General features: G+C 34.1%; 1 protein-coding gene across 1 annotated transcript in view; it reads left to right on the plus strand.

Annotated features, from left to right (window-relative positions):
• The window catches only part of LOC133184959 (uncharacterized), a 226,303-nt gene extending 207,512 nt beyond the window's left edge, over nucleotides 1–18,791 (plus strand). Inside the window, exons 187-220 of the mRNA XM_061320024.1 lie at nucleotides 335–607; nucleotides 1,161–1,451; nucleotides 1,565–1,716; nucleotides 1,797–1,938; nucleotides 2,032–2,135; nucleotides 2,401–2,604; nucleotides 2,908–3,082; nucleotides 3,537–3,823; nucleotides 3,944–4,093; nucleotides 4,223–4,442; nucleotides 4,574–4,737; nucleotides 4,858–5,166; nucleotides 5,244–5,427; nucleotides 6,036–6,250; nucleotides 6,397–6,583; nucleotides 6,665–6,835; nucleotides 7,837–8,235; nucleotides 8,375–8,525; nucleotides 9,440–9,579; nucleotides 9,959–10,056; nucleotides 10,253–10,442; nucleotides 10,700–10,808; nucleotides 11,033–11,240; nucleotides 11,564–11,764; nucleotides 12,641–12,863; nucleotides 13,123–13,426; nucleotides 13,944–13,961; nucleotides 14,447–14,496; nucleotides 15,453–15,481; nucleotides 15,609–15,668; nucleotides 15,756–16,103; nucleotides 16,985–17,137; nucleotides 17,843–17,905; nucleotides 18,049–18,791. Of these exons, the coding sequence (XP_061176008.1) occupies nucleotides 335–607; nucleotides 1,161–1,451; nucleotides 1,565–1,716; nucleotides 1,797–1,938; nucleotides 2,032–2,135; nucleotides 2,401–2,604; nucleotides 2,908–3,082; nucleotides 3,537–3,823; nucleotides 3,944–4,093; nucleotides 4,223–4,442; nucleotides 4,574–4,737; nucleotides 4,858–5,166; nucleotides 5,244–5,427; nucleotides 6,036–6,250; nucleotides 6,397–6,583; nucleotides 6,665–6,835; nucleotides 7,837–8,235; nucleotides 8,375–8,525; nucleotides 9,440–9,579; nucleotides 9,959–10,056; nucleotides 10,253–10,442; nucleotides 10,700–10,808; nucleotides 11,033–11,240; nucleotides 11,564–11,764; nucleotides 12,641–12,863; nucleotides 13,123–13,426; nucleotides 13,944–13,961; nucleotides 14,447–14,496; nucleotides 15,453–15,481; nucleotides 15,609–15,668; nucleotides 15,756–16,103; nucleotides 16,985–17,137; nucleotides 17,843–17,905; nucleotides 18,049–18,462 (6,386 nt within the window). The 3' untranslated portion in view covers nucleotides 18,463–18,791. The remainder of the gene's footprint in view (nucleotides 1–334; nucleotides 608–1,160; nucleotides 1,452–1,564; nucleotides 1,717–1,796; nucleotides 1,939–2,031; nucleotides 2,136–2,400; nucleotides 2,605–2,907; nucleotides 3,083–3,536; nucleotides 3,824–3,943; nucleotides 4,094–4,222; nucleotides 4,443–4,573; nucleotides 4,738–4,857; nucleotides 5,167–5,243; nucleotides 5,428–6,035; nucleotides 6,251–6,396; nucleotides 6,584–6,664; nucleotides 6,836–7,836; nucleotides 8,236–8,374; nucleotides 8,526–9,439; nucleotides 9,580–9,958; nucleotides 10,057–10,252; nucleotides 10,443–10,699; nucleotides 10,809–11,032; nucleotides 11,241–11,563; nucleotides 11,765–12,640; nucleotides 12,864–13,122; nucleotides 13,427–13,943; nucleotides 13,962–14,446; nucleotides 14,497–15,452; nucleotides 15,482–15,608; nucleotides 15,669–15,755; nucleotides 16,104–16,984; nucleotides 17,138–17,842; nucleotides 17,906–18,048) is intronic.
• Nucleotides 18,792–20,150: the final 1,359 nt, after the last annotated feature.

A 20,150-nucleotide genomic window follows, 5' to 3' on the forward strand; every position in this document is an offset into this window, starting at 1 on the left:
GAAAATGCATTAATTCTTTGATAATCCTCTGCTCTCTTTGTGGGTATTAAGTAAGCTTACTAAATGTAAAGTTATGATGAGCAACTGTGCCTCTTTCGAAATTGTGAATTCCATGGCCTGATCTGGTCTAAAATGTGATTCCAATTTAATTGTGGCAAAGTTGTTGCATGATACTCAGGTGACCTATAAGGCCCATGGGCCTCTTGTTTGTGTTTGTAAAAAACACCTTTTTGTGTTTATCTAAGATTTTAACATGTGATACATTAAAAAGTCAAGATATGTTGGATGAAGTCCTAAATAAAGGAACTCTAGTTCATTTATTCATTTCTTAAAGTGAAAACATTTGGACTGAATGATGGATTGTTCATGAAGAACTTGGAAACCTACATAAACTTAGTGAGGGTCACAAATGCCATAGGATTTCAGTACACAATGCGATCTAATGGAGTAACAATCCAAGAAACTCCACTGCTGCCAGGCAAAGTGTATGATGGAGACATTGATGGCTATGACCTGAATTATCAACCAACAAAATCTACCGTGTCAGCTAATTGGAATGGTTTTGGACTACCCACAAATGCTGTAATTCAGGTTGATATAGAAAGTGGTATGTATTTGTATATAAAGCATGGTTTTTTAGATGTTCAGAAAAATGTAAGGTGGCTATTCTGATAAATAGAAGTTTGGTAAGCGATCTAACCCCAGAATTATTACATGTCTATTCATCTGTTTTTAAGAACTGGTTACTAGTGGTACAGTGTATGGATGTAGAAAAAAATCCTACTTGTCAGAGCAGACATATGAATTGCTTGGGTTTCTGACTGTTTGATATTAAATTTGTAAAATCAGACCACCATCACCCAAAAAATGTTTTATGCTGATCATAAGTTCCATGTATATCTGGATATTTCTTAAATCCCATTAAATATGAATGACATTGTGCATCCTAGCAAATGACTGCCAATAAAAGGACTTTATTAACTGAATTTTATATTATTTAGGAGACAAGAATTACTCATCCTTCTTAAAGACTGCTGCTGATATTTTAATTGAATAAACCTTATGAAATTAACCTTTATTTTATATAGTAAATGAAGATACTAGAAAATCTGGATTTTTTTACATGAACTTTAGAATACATCTCAGGACTTTTTCTACAGGCAATCCAGGAATACAAATAGACAAGAACAAGCTTGAGGCACAAGATGGAAGCCAACAGGTGGCTTACTACTTAGTGGCACTGGGAACTGACCGCCGCTTCAACAAGACTAGAGACAATGTGGTACCATACACTAATGTGGGGACCAACACCTCAGTGACCTTCTATGACCTTGACCTGACTCCTGGCATTGCTGTGTACTACTTCTCTGTATATGCTATCAGTAAATCTTTTTCCAGAACATTGGTGACATCCAATGGGTTTTATGTGGGATATGATGGTGGAGTAACAGGTGATTTTTTACCTAAGTTCAAAGATTGATGAGACACTCTCAGAAAAAAAGAAGTTACTCCATAAATATTTACTACATTTATATGCAATCAAAGAACAATTCTCTATGTTTAGTGGGAACAATATTAAGTCCTGGTGCTTGTGTCCCCAGTGCATCTGAAGTTGAAGTACAGTATGAAGGGTTTACTTCCAAACTTGGTATCTTGATGTACTATATAGCCATTTCAAATCATACAGAGGCTAATTCAACCAACTGTAAAGAATATGTAAGTACATGATTATTTACAGAAAATGCGTTTAATCCTTCTAAGGTGATTGTAATTAATTTTATCGAACTGACTTTTAGATTGATGGTGGCAATGTACCAGAGCAGGAGAGAAAGGCTTTGTTTTCCATTTTGGATGTGACAAATCAGGGACAGGACACATACACCAAAGTTACTGGACTGGGTCTGGAACATGGGAAAACCTATTATATTTGTGTCATGGGTATGTATTGACCATAAATCTAAACACAAATAATACGTAGATTGCTGAATAAAATTTTGTTGCAACAGCGTAGAAATACCTTAATCATTCCAGGTACTGATAAGTCTGGATCTTGTGAAATGACCTACTCAGAGTTTCTGGTAGATATCACTGCTCCAGAAATGGGAAGCATTAGAACTGGACCGTGGTATGATATGGTATGTGTACATTCTTAGCAGCTTTTTCCCAGATATACATGAAGATATTTAAGAATTCCAGAAACTCTTATATGCCGACACCAATCATTAGGAGACAGTCAACATGTTTATCTGTTTATATATTATATTTCTTATTCCAGGAAATGTAATTTCTTTGATTATATATCCAAGCATGTTATTTTAACAAGCAAAAACTTTTGCCATATTAATGATATTTGTATATAACAACAGTAAAGTTGAAGTGACATTTTTAAATTGTTTACAGAGTGTAGCCTATTCTACAGACAACAGTAGTATAAATGTAACATGGAAAGATTTCAAGGATCTGGAGTCGGGGATTTCTAAATTTGAAGTATCCTTATGGAAGAACAAGACCTGCTACAGAGACAGTGAAACTGTTTTGGTCAATGACTGGATAACACTCAGTAGTAACTACTCCTTCTATCAGCTGGTAGATCAGGAACTTGAGGTTAGGATCATATTGAGAATTTTTAGGTCACCTGAGTCATCTATCAGTTTTTATTTGGTGGGGGTGTATTTTATACTTCTGTGGATCCTTTACAGTATTGTTTTGTACTCAGGTGACCATTAAGGCCCTTCGGCCTCTTGTTTTAATAATCTGCTAACAGTCCACAATGTGAAAGCTATGAAGAATAAAAAAAATAAGGAAAAACAAATGCTTTGACTTAATACATCTGTCTCTATTTTATTTGTAAATATGGAAACAAATTTTACCATCTTCTGGATCCTAATAAATTACGTTTTGTTGTAGGAGAGAGTGCCTTATTTTGTGAAGTTACGAGTCACAAACTGCGCTGGTCTGTCTATTGTAAAACAGTCTCCAACCATTCTGATAGACTTCACACTTCCCACTCCAGGAGTTGTCAAAGATGGCTTGGATTTTCAGAGTGATCGACTGTGGTTTTCTAATCCACACTCTGTTGATGGTAAATTTTGATGAAAACTTTCTACTAATAATTTATAGATACAGTCAAACCTTGTTTACTAAAACTTGATGGGGCCGAGAAAAAACTTCAAGATATCAGCTGATTTAAGATATTGAGTGTAAAAAACTTCAAGAATATGTGGTTGGGACTTCCAAATCACTTCAACATATCCATAGTATTTGAGATATCAGTGTTCGAGATAACGAAGTTCAACCTTACTGTACTTTTATCTCTTGATTCATATAAATTAGTCTTGATATATGAGAAAGGCTTGGTAAGTCATTGGTAAGTCATTGCTTATTTGGTTTAATAAAAGATCCAGTCATAGATCCATCCATGGTATATCAGAAGTCGATAGTTTACTCCTAGTTGAAGACTCTTTATAAGTGGACAGATAAACTTATTATGTAATGGGAGAAAACAATTGTTTTATATCATTATTTGTTTACAATAGGAACTTTCTTACATTTTGCCAATCCAAATCTCTTGCAACATGCCTGTCCAAATCGTGAGATTTCGATGAAGGACAAAACATGGAAAGAACTAAATAAACTTGGAATGTTGGACCCAGATGGAGAAGCCTGGAGAATTAAGTATGAGGACAAATATGTGATACCAGCTCCTGTTGAGGACAAAGTGGACCTCAAATTGGTCCTCACCAAAGATTCTACAAACAGAGATATTATGGGAGCCGGTGCTATTTATAGAAAAGCTGAGCTCTATAATGGAGGGACATACAAGGTATGTTTAAAAAAGTAACAGCGCTTCAATAGATAATGTATTGAAACAAGAAAAAGCAAAATCCTAGAGTTGCAATAAGTTATGTGATAAAAAGTTAATTTCCACATCCTCTGACTTCAGGTAAGACTACAAGCTGCTAGTCAGGATGCAGAGGCTGTGACAGAGATACTGTTTTGGGATGGACCCGAGGAAGGCATCTCTACCTACAAGTATCAGCTGGAAGAAGAGTTTGTGAATTGTGGCTGTTGCTTTGTTAATCCTATTCCAGAGGTATACTTCTTTACATGCACCATTATTTTTTTATATACTATTATCTAGATTATATTTATTAGACACTCCTCTAGATCTTAGCTAGAATTATTCTTTGCATTAGGAATTTCTGAAAATTTCTGTTTGTAGTGGTGTGAAGGTTGTAATTGCACCAGTTACCTTCTTAACCAAGGATTTTACCTGAATGAAACCTTCAGCACAACTCCTGCTCCAACTACCACCTCAGTTCCAGACAACATCACCTTCCCACCTTATGATGTTGTAGACAAGCAAGGAACAAGTGTTATTGACAAACCAGATCTTTCAACTAAAATAGCTCAGAATTCTTGTGGCGTCCAGATTTATTCAGGTCATTGAAATAACATATATTCCGAAAGATAAGTATATGGCTGTGTGGAAAACAAATATTTCTACCTCTTAAGATGCATTAAATTGCCACGTAAATAAGGTGGTGTTGATGCTTTTTTATTTTACTTAAAGGCAACCCAAAAACCAATACAAGTGCATTCATAGTATCTTGGTGCAGATATTTCAATGACACAAGCAGAATGAGGAAATTGGCAACAGATGTTGATATTGACCCAGGCAAAGGTTTCTACAACTATAAAGTGGACTTTGTTGTGAAAAATGAGGAAGCCACTTCTGTAAGAATGAAAGAATCACTTCTGAAAATATGTTCTTTGGCATGCTCAAGTTTTCTTCCATTTTTTTTTATTGGAAAAAAGATAATTAAAAAACTATTGTAACATGTTTTTAATTTCTAGACTGTTATTTGTATGCTGGTTTACATGGAAGACAATTTCCTAAATGAGATTTGTGATGTACCTCATTTGTCCACGGATGCTTTGTTGTTCATCCATGTGTTTAAACGACTGAACCAGATGCCAGAACACGCGGACAAGTTCAGTGTTTGGTCAGCTAGAGCCTCTGTGTCAGCACTAGAGATGCCACCCCCTGTAGGAACTCTGTGTAGATATGGTCAACAGTTCATTGGATTCACTAATCCTATCATGAAGTATGAGGCTGGAGTAGGCACAGAATCACTGGCCACAGATGTTGTACAATTTCGAGAGGTAGACTTTTAAATTAAAAAAAAACAGTCTTTTTTTGGGGAAAAGTACAATTACTAAATAAACATTTTTTCTTCCAGATTGATCAACCTTGCATTCCATGTAAAGGAGAATGTTCCAGATTTGGCTGTGAAATTGGTTGCACCATTGCCCAAAGTGTTCAGAAAACATTTACTCTTTCCAATATCACCTTGCCATCAAAGAAAATGACTGTGAATGAAACAGGTCATGAGAGTCAACAAATAATTTCATACTATCTTACAGGTATATATGTTTAATTGATCTGTAGTTTGTAAAATTAATTTGAGTTGGGGGGGGGGGGGGACTATTCAGTATGTAACCAGGTTGATTAACCTCCAGATGTGTATTGCTAACTGACATGCAGATTCAAGTTCTTTAGGAGTGTCATTCCTGAGAAACTTCATTTGTTAAAGAGACCATGCAACCATTCAAGGATTCATAAATCATTTGGATTTTGAATTGACAGATGCTTGTAACCGCCTTGTGCAGGACAATCAATGATTTATGAATATCTACCTTTATCTTGGAGTTTGACCTACTTCTGCAGAATTTTATGTATTTCCTGTGACAAAATCTTTCTTTGGATACCAACATATTTGACCTCTTGATCTTGGAGTCTGATCTACTTTTGCAAAATTTTAAACTTCAAACTTTACCATAACTTTTGAATAGTTGGTGCTAGGGCTTTCATATTTTTTATATACATTCCTTGTGAGAAGACCTTTCTTTCAGTTTCAAATACATCCTACTTGAGTTAGGTCTGCCCAGTTTCTGTATATAGATATTTATATACCCAATTCAACCCCACCCCAATCCTAGATTTTGGACTAAAATATTTTATTTGTTTCCAGTGAGGGGTGTAACAGGATCGGGAAACACTGCTGTAGCCTCTTCAAATGGTTTCTATGTGGATGACACACCTCCTGTGTTTGACCCAGATGTCATGACAAATGGATTCTTCTACTATGATGTAGGACAAGGGGCGAATACACCTGTCAAATTTCAGAAATCTAATGATACAATAAAATGTATTTGGAAATGTGAAGACAAAGAAAGTGAAATTGTGGTATGCAAAATACTGACCTGCTAGATATATTGAACCATGATCTTTTATTTATTTATTTATTTTGGAAAGAGGGGTAGGTTTTTTCTTGAAGAAAAAATATTGAAAATTAAGACATTTTTAAGAGAATATTTGATTTCATTTTCAAGGAAAACTTCTGGGCCATAGGAACCTCACCAGGAGAAACAGACATTCAGAACTTTACAGCCACTGGACAAAATATTACAGGAATCAACAGTGAATTGGGTGGAGTCTTAAAAGATAACCAGACATACTACGCAAGCTTCATATGTTCCAATGGCGCAGGGCTGAATGCAACCTACATAGACACTGGAGGTAGTATAAGTCAGATTCTATTATACGACTGGTATTTCAATACCTCTTCTGTGCAAAGACTTTATTTTGAATTTTCTCCAGGTGTCATTGTGAAGCTCATCCCTCCAGATGTTGACAGGGTTAACACTACTATACCAGGTACTTCTCACTTCACTGAAGATGTCTACCCTAAGGATTCCCTCCAGCAACAGGACCCCACCTCTGTAGGATTCACTTTCACCAAGTCTGAAGATCCATCTGTAAACAGATATGGTAAGTTGTTTGGAGTGCACCATATTTATACCTCCAAATTGGAAAAGTGGGGGTTTGTAGTGGTGGGGGTCAACTGTAACACTTAGGAGTACCAAACTCTTATCTGCAACTCTTATACCACTGACTAAAATTTAGCACAGTCATTCCTCTACAATATTGGGGTATCCTTCTGTTATCCACAACTCCTTCTATACCACTAAATAAAAAGATTAAATGAGACTTTCACAGAATCTTTATTCTGTAGTGCCATTGTGCACCTCCAATTTTTTTTTTAATCAGACAGATATTTGAGATTTACCACAGCAAAACATGGACACTACCATTCTTTCTATAACATTGGAGGTACCAAGTTCTTATCTGCAACTCCTATACCATTGAATACGATTTAAAGAGACTCACAGAACCTTTGCTACATTGTGCTAGTGTGCAAATATTTTTTTCTCGTTTCGATAAGACAGATATTTGAGGCTGCCCAAAGCAAAACGTGGGCACTGCCATTCTTTCTATTATATAGGGGCTACCCATTTCTTATGTTCAACTCCTCCTATACCACTGAATAAAATCTGAGGCTTTCACAGAATCTTCATTTCATTGTGTCATTGTGCACATTCCACTGAAACAATATGACCATCTGTATTTTTTGTCCATTAAAATTCTGTGATGTCATGGCATGATAAATCAAGGAAATATTGGGAAAGGATAATTTAAGAAAAACAACATTTCTGAAGTTGAGGCAAAATGGTCAGTATAAACATATACATGTATGGAAACTTTTATCATATCTCTAGCACTTCTCAAGAAAACAGTTTTATATATACTAAATTCTAAAAGAAGAAGATAGAATTTGGCACCACTCCTACATGTACAAATTTCTGGTAAAAATTTTTCAAAATCATTATTATAATACTCTGCTGGGCTCCTGATGTCTCTGCTTTCCAATCAACATTTATAGTTTTTGTTTCTACATGTATTTCTGAGAGAAACTGTAAAATCTTTTGCAGATCTTTGTGTTGGATCTGAGTTAGAAACAGATGATATCTTTCCATGTACCTGGGTTGGCTACAATATGTCTGGATCGGCAGAAATCAAGAATGGATCTCTTTGGATTGATGGAAATGAAGTCAGAAAACTGTCTGAATTAAAAAGATACCAAGATTTCACCAACATAACCAACTCCTCTTCTAATAGTTTTACAATGCCAGTGGGTCAGCAGTTGTTTGTGACCTTGCGACTGTGTAATGAAGCAATGTTGTGTAACAACAAGAGTCTGGGAGCAGTGGTCATCACCAACAGTGATTCTGTAGTAGCTACATCTACCAATGGTAGTGCCATAGAGGAGACATTATCAATTACCAGCAGAAAACGAGCAGTAGCAGAACTAGACATACAGACACCAAGTGGTAAGTCCTTTACAGCAAAATTGTTGATCACAAGAAAGATTGTCATCAACACACAATGCCCCTCTTGTCCACTGTAGTTTTTATACACAACCCCAAATAAGTATATTGCAGATGTGATTAACTTTTTTGCACCTTATAGGACTAGCCAATGGTCAGACGATTATTGTAACCAAGCTGAGTGACTCTGATCTCACAAAAGACTACCGCTCTGATGCCTCTATAGATTTTGTATCATACATACAGAATCCAGCAACATCCATGGATATGGTGGACAGACTGCTTTACAAAAGGTCATTTTGCAGTTTCTAATATATTAGGCAAGAAGCCATCAAATTTAAATCAGTATCTGTTTACAAAATAGTTTGGCAGAGATTTGGATTTATGGAATGTTTCTGAAACTAATGGAGAGGTTCTGCAAAACAACATATATGAATGCATGTACATGTACAGTATGAGTTAGATTTACACAAAAGCATTAATTTACACAATTTTTCTTGTTTAGCAGAACTTTATAATATGCAAGTTAGTACTTGTAAATTAATGCTCTAAATGTGAAAGTCTTATCTTCGGATATTTTCAAATTTTTGTAAGCTAATACTTTTTACATTTACTGCAATTTAATAAAATTTTCATGAAGTCTTTATTACATAAGAAGTATTGTGCATTTTCTACTTATAACTTTTCAATTAGAAACATATTTGTGGTTTCCCATAGAAAAAATGAACACTGCCATTCTTTCTATAATATTGCTTACTAGTAAGCATTAATGGTTGATTAAGGGAAGTAGTTTTCATAAGAAGTATAAAGGAAAAAATATATTTTTTGGATGTAGATATAAGGACATATAAGCTACAAATTTGCACTTAACAGCTTCTTGGTGATGTTGTTGATGCATATTTAATTTCTTCGTTAGCAAAAGTGATGACAATAACACCAACGTCCAGGGTGATCCCCTGCTTTACATACAAGTACAAGATAGGACGCTAAACTAATCCTCATTTAATCCTAATTTAACAAACTTGCATCCTTGCCTACTAAATAATTGAAAACAGAACTTTTTTGTGGCCAGAACATCCATAGTAACCTAAATTTCATCCAAGAATCTGATGTTGTTGTTTCTTTAAATTAAAACAAAATAGTGGGTCTTCATTATGAAATCAATACTGGACAGTTATGAAAACATAATTTGACCATTTGGTTGTAGGATTTATGGACAGAGCTTTGCTTTCTCTGTGGTTCCTCTTGGTAATGTTCCAATGCCAGGTCCAATGGTCATCACATACCCAGACAGTGTGGGATCTGTAACCACAGGAAACAGAACAATGCTACTGCACTGGAACCCAGGTCAGTATGTTTGGAATAACATAGGACATTGTACTAAGTATGAAATATATTTACAATGGTTTATGAAAACTGGCTGTTATGCATGGAGGACTAACAGTAACATCTCCTGTTGTGACATTACGAAATGCAACCCTTTCCATGGTATTTATTGCAAACATTTGATGATAGAGGTACACTATTGAAGAGGTATCAGCATAAATATAGTGCATTTTTTTTATCCTTACTAACATTATTTGTGTCATACATCTACATCTACTAGGTACTCCCCACCCTTACCCAACTCCTTCAGTATAGAATTAAGATCTGAGCACAAATTGTTTCAAACAACCACTTTAACGGAAAAAGTGCAAAATTAACAATGTGTTTAATTTTGTTGCAGTTATGCAGTATTGGGAGGTTTCCAGCAGGACCTGTAAACATCTCCCTCCAGAAGAGCAAGAAAAATATGATGCTGCCAAACAAACCATGTCTGTTAAGGTACTATGAAACTTCTATCAATAAAAAAAAAATTAAGACTACGTCCCAGCATCTCTTACCTGTCGACAAAATGTATTGCTTTTCCCAAATAATGAATGTTTTAAATATTTCTGGAATTGTACTTCTTAAACCAAGTATTTCTGATCCACTCAAATTTGAGAATGTTTTGTATTAATTTATGATGTGCATGTTGCAGGTGTGTAATACTTGGGCAAAAAATGAAATTGATAAATCCGTGGTGTCTAGGAGGAAAAGAACTACGACAGAGACGATTAATTACTTTGGCAAGGAGACCATGTTCATTCTATCTTTAACCAAGGCATCCATTCAGAACTCAGCACCTAAATTAGACAGTCAAACAGAGGTTTACATAATGGAAGACTCAGGTAGCTTTCACTTAATTTTGCTTATTCCAGTAATTTTCATGCATAGGAAAGTTCTCATTTAATAATGAAAGAATTATTCAGAGAAAACAATGTGAGTATTAAATTGTAAGAGTATTGTTTAGAATTTATAGAAGAAAATTAAAGATACTGTTTAGTATATATTTGTTCACTGAAATTAACATTAAGATCAATAAAAAAGTCAACAAAAATGAAAATGATTAAAAAAACAATTTAGGCATCGTGAATTTTATTTAAAGGGACTCTACATTACAAGCTCTCAGCTGTGGATGAAGAGGGAGATCACATCATCTTTTCCCTTATAAATGGAACTTTGAATGGAGATGTCTTTCTGTCAGATAATGGATTGTGAGTGTTTTTTTTTTCTGATTGCCACTGGATAATCATTGCATCTTTTAATTTTTTTGTAACTTAGATGTGTTTTCTTTTGTCTTCCTTCTAGAAAATATACAAAAATTTCTATCATGCTGTATTCAAGTGAATTAAAACAGTCATTTATTTGATAATTGAGAAAGAAAAATGTGCCATTTTAATGATATGCAGGAAACTCATTCTAGTTTTTTTTTCTTTAGCCTGATTTATACTCCATGTGTGGACTGCTCTGGTGATGAAAAAATTGACATACTGCTGATTGAAAATCAAACAAACCCAGAAATTCCAGCAGCCAGCATGAAAGTGGCCATCAATATTCATATCCAGCCCATCAATGATCCTCCAACTGTGTTATTGACACTGAATGGTTCATCACTACTGAGTGAAGATTCAACAGAGGATGTTGTAGTATGTACATGTATATGCATTTTAAACTAAATGTTAATATTTGATAATGAGTTTGTTTATATCTGGAAGCAGTTTGTACTACATGTGATGTACATGCATATGAATGAAATTGAACTTCAAGGGTAAATGTTAGTTTCTTTACATTTAATTACAAAAAATTTAATATCTGACATTTTGTCATCAAATAAGGATGACATTATCACTATTTGCTTATTCTATCAACAAATACGTTGTGGATGGATTGGTTTAATTAACAAGAAGAAAATTTCACAAACTTATAAATGAAAATGTTGGAAATGCATATATTTTTACTTGCTTTGTAGGTGTTACTAGAAGCTATCAATGACTTTACTGCCATTAAAAGAGGACACTGGAAGGCCAGAGTTGGAGCTTATGATGTTGAGAAAAGTGATACACTGAAACTAATCATATCTAATCCCCTTAATTTGAGCATTTCTGTGACTGAGGAAAGTAAACAAGTGCCTCATTTCAATGCAGATTGTAATAGCACAGACAAAGTATGGGTAGGTTTCAGGGTTTTACAATATCAAATACCTACCTAGTCACAGACCTTCTCCATAATTCAATGAATTATGCAAAGCTGAGGACTTGAAACATTTCTTTTATAGTACTTTTTACCTTTGTCATCCTGACACAATCGAGTTTGAATGCACCACAGATGTATACTGTATACACTGTATACAGGGAAATTTTTGCCCCCTTTTTATTTTCACCCCTTTTGCCCTAGACACAAGTGGGCGAATTTAAGACGGGGCAAATTCAAAGAAAAAGTATAATTTCTTAAACAAAACTGTGACTGGGCGAAATTAAAACGGGGCAAGTATGAAAGGGCGAAAATAACCCTCTATACAGAAATTGGTAAGATAATAAGCTAAGTAACAATCTTATAATATTAGTGTCAAGTATGGAAATGCACTTTTCTTACATGAATTCAAGAAGACTCCTATTGATTTTGACTTGCAAAGATCAAGGTCCAAAATTTATATCTATATCTTGCATATTGAGGTTAATTTTAGGTATCTGAGCTTTTGCAAGGAAATTGTATAACTACCTATGACTTAAAGAAGACCTCTATTAATTTTAGGGTCAAAGGTTAGAAATTCATGTATATGTTGCATAAAATGGATTCGATTGAAAATGGAGTCTCTATAGTTCTCTTTGAGCTTATACAATAAAACAGAGATAATTACTCTAATTTAAAGAATCCTTTCCAGGCAAAAAGGTGAAAAGTCAAAAGGCGAAAGGTCAAGGTCAATTCTTTTCTTTCTCTTTCTGCATTTTTAGGTCTTCTATGTTTGTCCTTAAGCTGAGGACATGAATTCCCCGAATTAGCTTGTTAATTCTTTTACTAAATTGAATATATGTTCTTTTTTCTTTAGCCTACCATGATGCCATGTGCAGACTTTTCCAGAAATCTACCACACCCAGCTTCTGCATTGTCTTGGCTGACATATGTCATTGAGTTTATTCAGCCCAGGAATCAGTTTGGCAATTATACTTTAAGTTTCTATTTTGAGGACAGCTCTAGTGGAACCTCGTCTCCTCTGAACATTAAATTTGGAATAATGGAGATGCCTTGTCACAACAGTGGAACTTGTCAAGGTTTGTCTTGATCATTGTCAGTTAGCCTTTTTTTCTTATCATGCATGTTGCTGAGAGCAAAATTCTGGTTTCGCAGAACAATTTTAATGGTTCATGCCTTCTGCTTACTTTAAATTATGACATTTTGCATAAACCATGAGTTATATTATTGAATTTCAGAATTCATTGCAATTGCATAAAAAGGATGTTGGGTTTTTTCTTGGGAGGGGGGGGGGGTTTAAGATATACTTGTAATACTAATTTGCATTCAAATTTACAGCCACAGGAATCTACCCCTGTAATGACACCCACAGGACCCACAGCTTTGATGCCTACTACAGATGTCAGTGTACGGAGGGATATCAGGGTAGATACTGTACAGAGGACATCAATGAGTGTCTCAGTGACCCCTGTGAACATCCATTTGTCTGTTACAATAACCAAGACAGCTACCACTGTGCCTGTCCTTTAGAGAACCCTAACTGTGAAATAGTCATATGGATGATAGTGGTCAGTGTGTTGATAGTGATCTTTATCCTGGCGTTGATTGGTGTAGCTGTTTATAGATACAGGAAGCAGAGAGTGTGAGTACTTATTTATAGACTGTCCAAGGAACATGTCACCTGCAATTATCCTAAACAATAAAGTTTTATCAAACTTTGATATACATATACAGTATCAGCACTAAATAAAGAAAATACGTCAGTTATTGAACATTTTTTTTCCACTAAGCTAGCAGAAACTGTTTAGTGTGCTTTGAAATACAGTCAAACCTCGTTATCTCGAACAAAATGGGGCTGAGGAAAAACTTCAATATATATGAGACATCCAAGGTAAAATACTCAAAGAATAATGTCACTTTGAGATATCCATGGTATTCAAGACATCAGTGTTCGAGATACCGAAGTTCAGCTATACTTGTATGAAATAACAGCTGATGAAGCTCTCCCTTCTCATCCCATCTCCTTTTTTTTACTATCAGTCTGAGTTTACATAATTTGTTATTCTCCTACTACAATCAATATATTGTATGATATTGATAATAGAATTTCTATCAATTTATAATACAGAATTTTCATTTTTCTCCATATCTTTTTTCAGTAAGAAGTATGTTTTAAAGTAAGTAGAATGCTACATTTTACTGAAGATCACCAAATTTTGTATTAATTAGTAAGACAAAATGTTTACAAATTGTGATTATTATTGTGTATAATCATTTCCAATAAAAAAAATTTGCGTAAATGAAATTTTCCGTGAGTAGTCTGTATTGCATAATTACGCGAAAATAATATTCTCGTGAATAAAAAAGTGATTTACAGTAGTTGTTTCTGTGAAATGTGTCATTGAATGTCAAATTATTATTGCTGGAAAAATAATATTATCATATTTTTTCTTTTGGTAAGAAAGAAAAATATAAAAAGTTAAGTTGCACTTTAGATGTACTTTAGATGTATTTAATTGCTGTTGGTATGAAATTTTCTTCAGGGTTATACATGTACTTATAAGCTTTCTAACTATGTTTCTACTTAGACATGTTAGAAACATTAATTTCCTTCATTTGATTCTATATAAGTTATTAATTCTTTGACTTGTTTATTTTGTAGAAAAAGCTCTTCTGAAGCATCTAGTCCAAGCATATTAGAAGAAAGTCAAGGTAAGTTGCACAGAATATTAATATTAAACTGTTCACTATTAAAAGCAAATATGAAGATAACGAATAGTATTCAATCTCGAAAGTCCAATGAAACAATACAAATTTGAAGCAGAGCAAACACGGACCTCAAAATTTAGAGGTGGGATCAGGTGCCATGGAGGAGTGAGCATCCCCTGCCTACCGGTCACACCCGCCGTGTGCTCCTTGTCATGACCGGGTAATAACGGAGAAATCCGTAGACAATGTAAGAGCCTTTAAGGAAAAAAAATATAGCTATTGTTTAGTCCAAATCCTTGCTGTCATCATTTGAAAAATTTGAATATTTATTTCCTTAGTTGTTAGTATGAGAAATTATCTGCACACAGGTTTATTTCAATTTTTGAAAAGCTTTGTGGCCTGTACAACTTTTTATAATGATAATAAAAACATGACCTGAAACAATATTTGTATGAAGGTATGCGTGTAGTATTATAAATTACTTTTTTTCCAACGTAATTCTTCAGTATTCAAATGACACCTCTTGAAAATATACGTTCAACAATGACAATTCTTGAATTGAAACATAAAGGATATATTTAGGGAGAAATTCTAGAGATGCTGCTAAATGAATTTATCATGGAGGGTTTTTTTTTATTTTGTCGTAATGCCTTGTAGCAACTAGTTAATGATAAATGTAATCTCTATGTTACAATACTGCCTTAGATCATCTAGATCTCTGTGAAAGCATTTCCGCCATAATAACATTTTTCGACATTGGGAAACAAGGTACTTCTCTTATTATGTTGCAAAACAAATGTATCACTGAGCCCGACAGTCATGTCATGTGAACATTTTTGGTGATAAAAATTATACTTGGACATTTTGTTCAAAAGTGGCTTTCAAGAAAAAAAAATACAACTATTCTGTCAGTATATACTTTATAACCTTTTATTAAACCAGTAAATATTTCTTTTCAGGTGACATTACAGAATCAGAAGAGGAATTGGTAAGTTGAGCTTTGAAGGATAAATAAAAAAAATGTCAAAAGTAATTGGTAATTAATAAAGTAATTTTTAGATAAATAATTATATGCGGGTACATGTATCAACAAAGATTTGTATTTCATCTTTCAGGAACAGCCATTTCAAGAGGGAGAGAATTTTGTCCACTTCAATGTACAACCTCCTTTCCCAGTAAGTCAGGGCTGTTTGTAAAACCTTTAGTTCCATTATATCACAATTGATTTATGCATGCATTATAAACTAAATATTGTTACCTAGGATGCACAAAAAAAAGTTTTCCGGGCAGTTTCTCGTAGTGAGGACACTTGTCAACCTATAGCTGGAGATGATTATGATAATCAGGCTATTTCCCAGCATGAATTTGTGAATCAGGCATTTGATGAAGATGATAGTGACTCCTTTTCTGAAGAACAAGTTGATGGCCAAGATATTCCCAGAGATGAATATGATAATCAGGCATATTCTGAAGATGAGGATGGGAGTCGTGATTTTTCCAAAGATGAGGATTCTGCTGAAGAGGCGAAGAATGAAAGATATGATGAAGAGGATGATGACACTGAAAATTCTTCAATGTACGACGATCCATCTTTTGTGCATCCTCCACCAGTAAGTAAAAATGGAAAAATAGCAGTCTTTAAATATTTAATTTCTAGCATTTAGCCTTGACTTTGTTTTAATCTTCCCATTTTTGTGTTGTTTGTAAAACACATTTTCAAGGCAGCTAATTTCAGCTTAACTTGCCAAAAAGTAATATTTGATTGAAGAGGAACATATTGTCCATTTCTAATTAAATATAAGGAGGAAATAGTAAATTTAAAAATGACTTGGGTTGTTTGAACATTTGTTTAAGAATACCTTAGCCGGAAATTATAAAATCTGTAAAAATCCTAACAAATATTGATATTGTTTTGTGGTTTTTCAGTCTAAGGTGCACTGTTTTACAGATACATGTACAGTACACCACCTAGCTGCAGAACTTAAGCGTTATGGTTTTATATTTTAGTATTTGACCATAACACTACAGATCCCGTAATGTAAATATTGTGCAATTTACGGCACAAGATTTTCTGTGCATGGTTGAGGAGAATTTCTCCACTTTCCAGCATTGGTCAATCAACTACTTTCACTCCCTAATTCTAGACATATATTTAACCGATCTGTATATTAAATCTACCTCCTAACCCTTTACAATCATCTCTACGGACCAATTACGGCGCTTGTTTTGAATTTTTGTCAGATGGCAGAAAATTCAAAACAAGCGAGTGTATTGGTCTGTAGAGGCGATTGTAAAGGGTTAGGAGGTGGATTTAATATACAGATTGGTTATGTTTAACAAAGGAGTAAATAAACAATAAAAAAATGCATTGTGGCATTTGGCAACTGTTACCCATTAGGTTTTTGTATATAAATATTATGATAACATTTTCTTGATTTATGAAATAAATAACTTAAAAAGTCATTTATGAAAATTGTATTTGTTTATGCAGGTCCAAGAAGAGGGGGTGTTTTGGGCATTTACCAAAAAAGAATGTAATGATCAAGCTGTTTCTGCCTCTGATGATGAAACAATATTTGATAAAGATGGTGGCATCGAAACTTCATTTATTGAAGATGATCAGTCTTTTGTACATCCTCCACCAGTAAGTAAAAAGTGCATAAATCATAAGTCTTAGAAATCTTGAATTGGATGACATGTTTCTGTCTTACAAGAATATTGTTGATATGAGCTTTTTAGCAATGATAATCTTTTCATGATGAACTTTTATTAACTCATATTTTGAATGGGGATTGATTTTTAAGAAATAAAACTGATCATTTATAATAAAGTAAAACTCATTTAGCACAAACATAGATTTGGGAATTTATGGGTAAAGCAAAGTTTTTTGGATCACTCGGCAAAAATCTTAACAATTAATTCCATGTAAAATTTTGCATTTACAACAAACTGATATAACGAATATATGAATATAGCAAATTAATTTTGCATCCTGTAGAGAATAAAAAAAATATTTACGTCTTTCATTACAAATTTTTAAAGATGTCAAAATTGAAAATATTGAACTGACATCATTTTTATAAATATTTATATTTGAATTCAATTCATCAAAAAAAATTAAAATAATCCAAAGTTATATTTTATACTTCCCTAAACATATTCAGTACTCAAACTGGAAGGAAACATATATTGCAAATTCCTTATTTATCCTGAATCTGTTTTAGTTTAACAGATACAAGTTATACAGATATAACTAATAACTTGCTATAATTGAGTTTTATTTACATGAAATTGTCTTCCTTTGCTCACTCTGCTTAACAGCATAGTCAACCGGGTATGTATTTTTCAGAATGTCAACTACCCATCACATGCTGTGGAAATAGATGATCAGTCTTTTGTACATCCTCCCCCAGTAAGTAAATATTGAAGAAATCATAATTATCTGAAATCTTAATTTCTAATACTGGTATTTGACATAAGTGTAAAGAGATGCAATACATACAGGCCTAATTTCAAATGCATGAACATCAGCGTACACCACTTCATTTATTTCAGAATCTCAGCTATCATTCAGAAAATGCAATGCAGAATATTAAGAAATTTTATCAGCGTCATAGAAAAACAACTTTTCAGCCACTCGTTCCAGCTGCATATGACCAAAGCCATTTGTCTCAAAATAGAAGATTGACACCAAGTTTAAGGGGGAGAGAAAATGGACATTCTGCATCCAGAGTTTTGTCAGCTGGTCCTTCTGGTAGGAGATATGTGGGTGAAAATCTACCCATTTCACCAAAAGGCAAAGAAAAGAAGAGGACATCAATTGGTGGAAGATTACATTCTTCCACAGCAGCCCAGGAACAGGATAAGAAAGAAAACAAGACAGAGTCCGCTGTTGATCCTGACCAGGTCAGTTCCGAACCGGCACAATTATCTGTCTTTGTAGAGGACACCAGTGATGAATCAATGTGAACGGAACTTAAATACCAATTTGTGACCTTGACAGAAATGAATATATAACCCTGACTGTCATAACCTTCACTATCATATCTCTGATTTTAGTATATACTATAATTAGAATATGTCTACTTTGTAATAGTAAAGTATTAGTTTTGCTTCAATGTTTTGCATCTCAAATTCTTGTACACTGTATTGATTATTTTATCCTATTTTTGAATGTTTTTCTAGTTCAGTTTCAAGACTAAGAGTCATTACCAACTCTATAAAGCTACTTTCTTCTCCACACTCAGACTGCATTTTATATCTTTGTTCGAAACTTGAAATAAAATAATTTCTCATAATTTTAATGGTTTTCTTTAATTATAAATGTAAAGGAGATTTAGTCATTAAAAGATTTGAACTGGGTTGTACAAAAATTGCACTGGAGGTGTAGCTTAATGTTAAAACAGACCTTGACAACAAAAATGTGACAAAGTATCCTTGGGGTTAAGATCAAATAAAGGGGCATGTCCCCTTCAAAGAGGAGAAAATCAAGACAATGGAAAAGTAGGTTGGTTATTAAAACTTAAGAATCACTGTGCTAGAAAAATATACTGTTGATTCTAAATTGTTCAAATCACCCTTCCCCCCCCCCTCCCCCCCCCCTCGGTTAAGGGTGGAACAATAGGGGATCACAGATTTACATGGAAATATATACAATGTTAGTGAAAAATCTGTAAAAAGCTTTGGAAGAACTACTGGGCCAGGAAAAAAATGAAACCTGTGTGCAAGTTCCCTGACATAGTGAAGATTCTAAATTGTTCAAATCATGGGTTAGGATGGGCCACGATAGGGGATCCAAGTTTTACTTAAAATATATATATACACATAGGATAAAGTCTTCTCAAGAACAGCAGGGCCATGATTAGTGATATTAATATGCAAGTATCTTTAGAAAGTGCATATTCAAATCAGTGTTCAGGGACTTGGTTTGAAGCACAGTGAGGGATATATACTAGGATTTTTCACATGGGAATATATAGGGGGAAATCTTAACCATACAATAAAATTATTAATTTTCAAACATTTCCAAGTTCTTTGGATTCTTTTTTTTTCTTAACCAATGGAGCTTTCATCCGGGAACAAGTTTTACATAATGCATGTAATCCATGTATACAAACGAATTTCTTCTCCATATTGAGTCATATTGAAGCATTTCCATGCTGTATTGATTCAGAAACCGTTCGAGTTGGGGTGGGACTACAAAATCAAATCACAACATTTCAATGGAATGAAGAGAAGGGAAATCTGAAGGACAGCAGGACTAAGATCGACAGGGCATGCTTACTCCTCGTAGGCACCTGATCCTTCCTCTGGAATTTCCGGGGGTCCGTGTTTATGCCCTTTTCACAGATTTGTATTGTTTATAGATTTTTTGAGATCGACTTCTGTTCGTTATCTTCACCTTTTTCATTACTCAATTGAGTGTTGTGTACCATTGGCCTTTTTCTTAATTTTGCTTATGAAAGATCTAAATAAAACAGAATCAGAGGAAAGCGTCTCAAAAAGACACATATTTCTTTAATACACCATTTAATACACCGACGACGTATTGTCAATTAACAATGGTTATTTCCATTCTTATGTCGATACGATATATCCCGGTGAGCTTGAGATAAAAGATACCACAGAGTCTGACACATCTGTTTCATATTTGGATA

This window comes from Saccostrea echinata, unplaced genomic scaffold (genome assembly GCF_033153115.1).
Source record: "Saccostrea echinata isolate AGI-Se365-2 ecotype Australia unplaced genomic scaffold, CSIRO_AGI_Sech_v1 ptg000012l, whole genome shotgun sequence".
In the NCBI taxonomy this organism is placed as follows: Eukaryota; Metazoa; Mollusca; class Bivalvia; order Ostreida; family Ostreidae; genus Saccostrea; species Saccostrea echinata.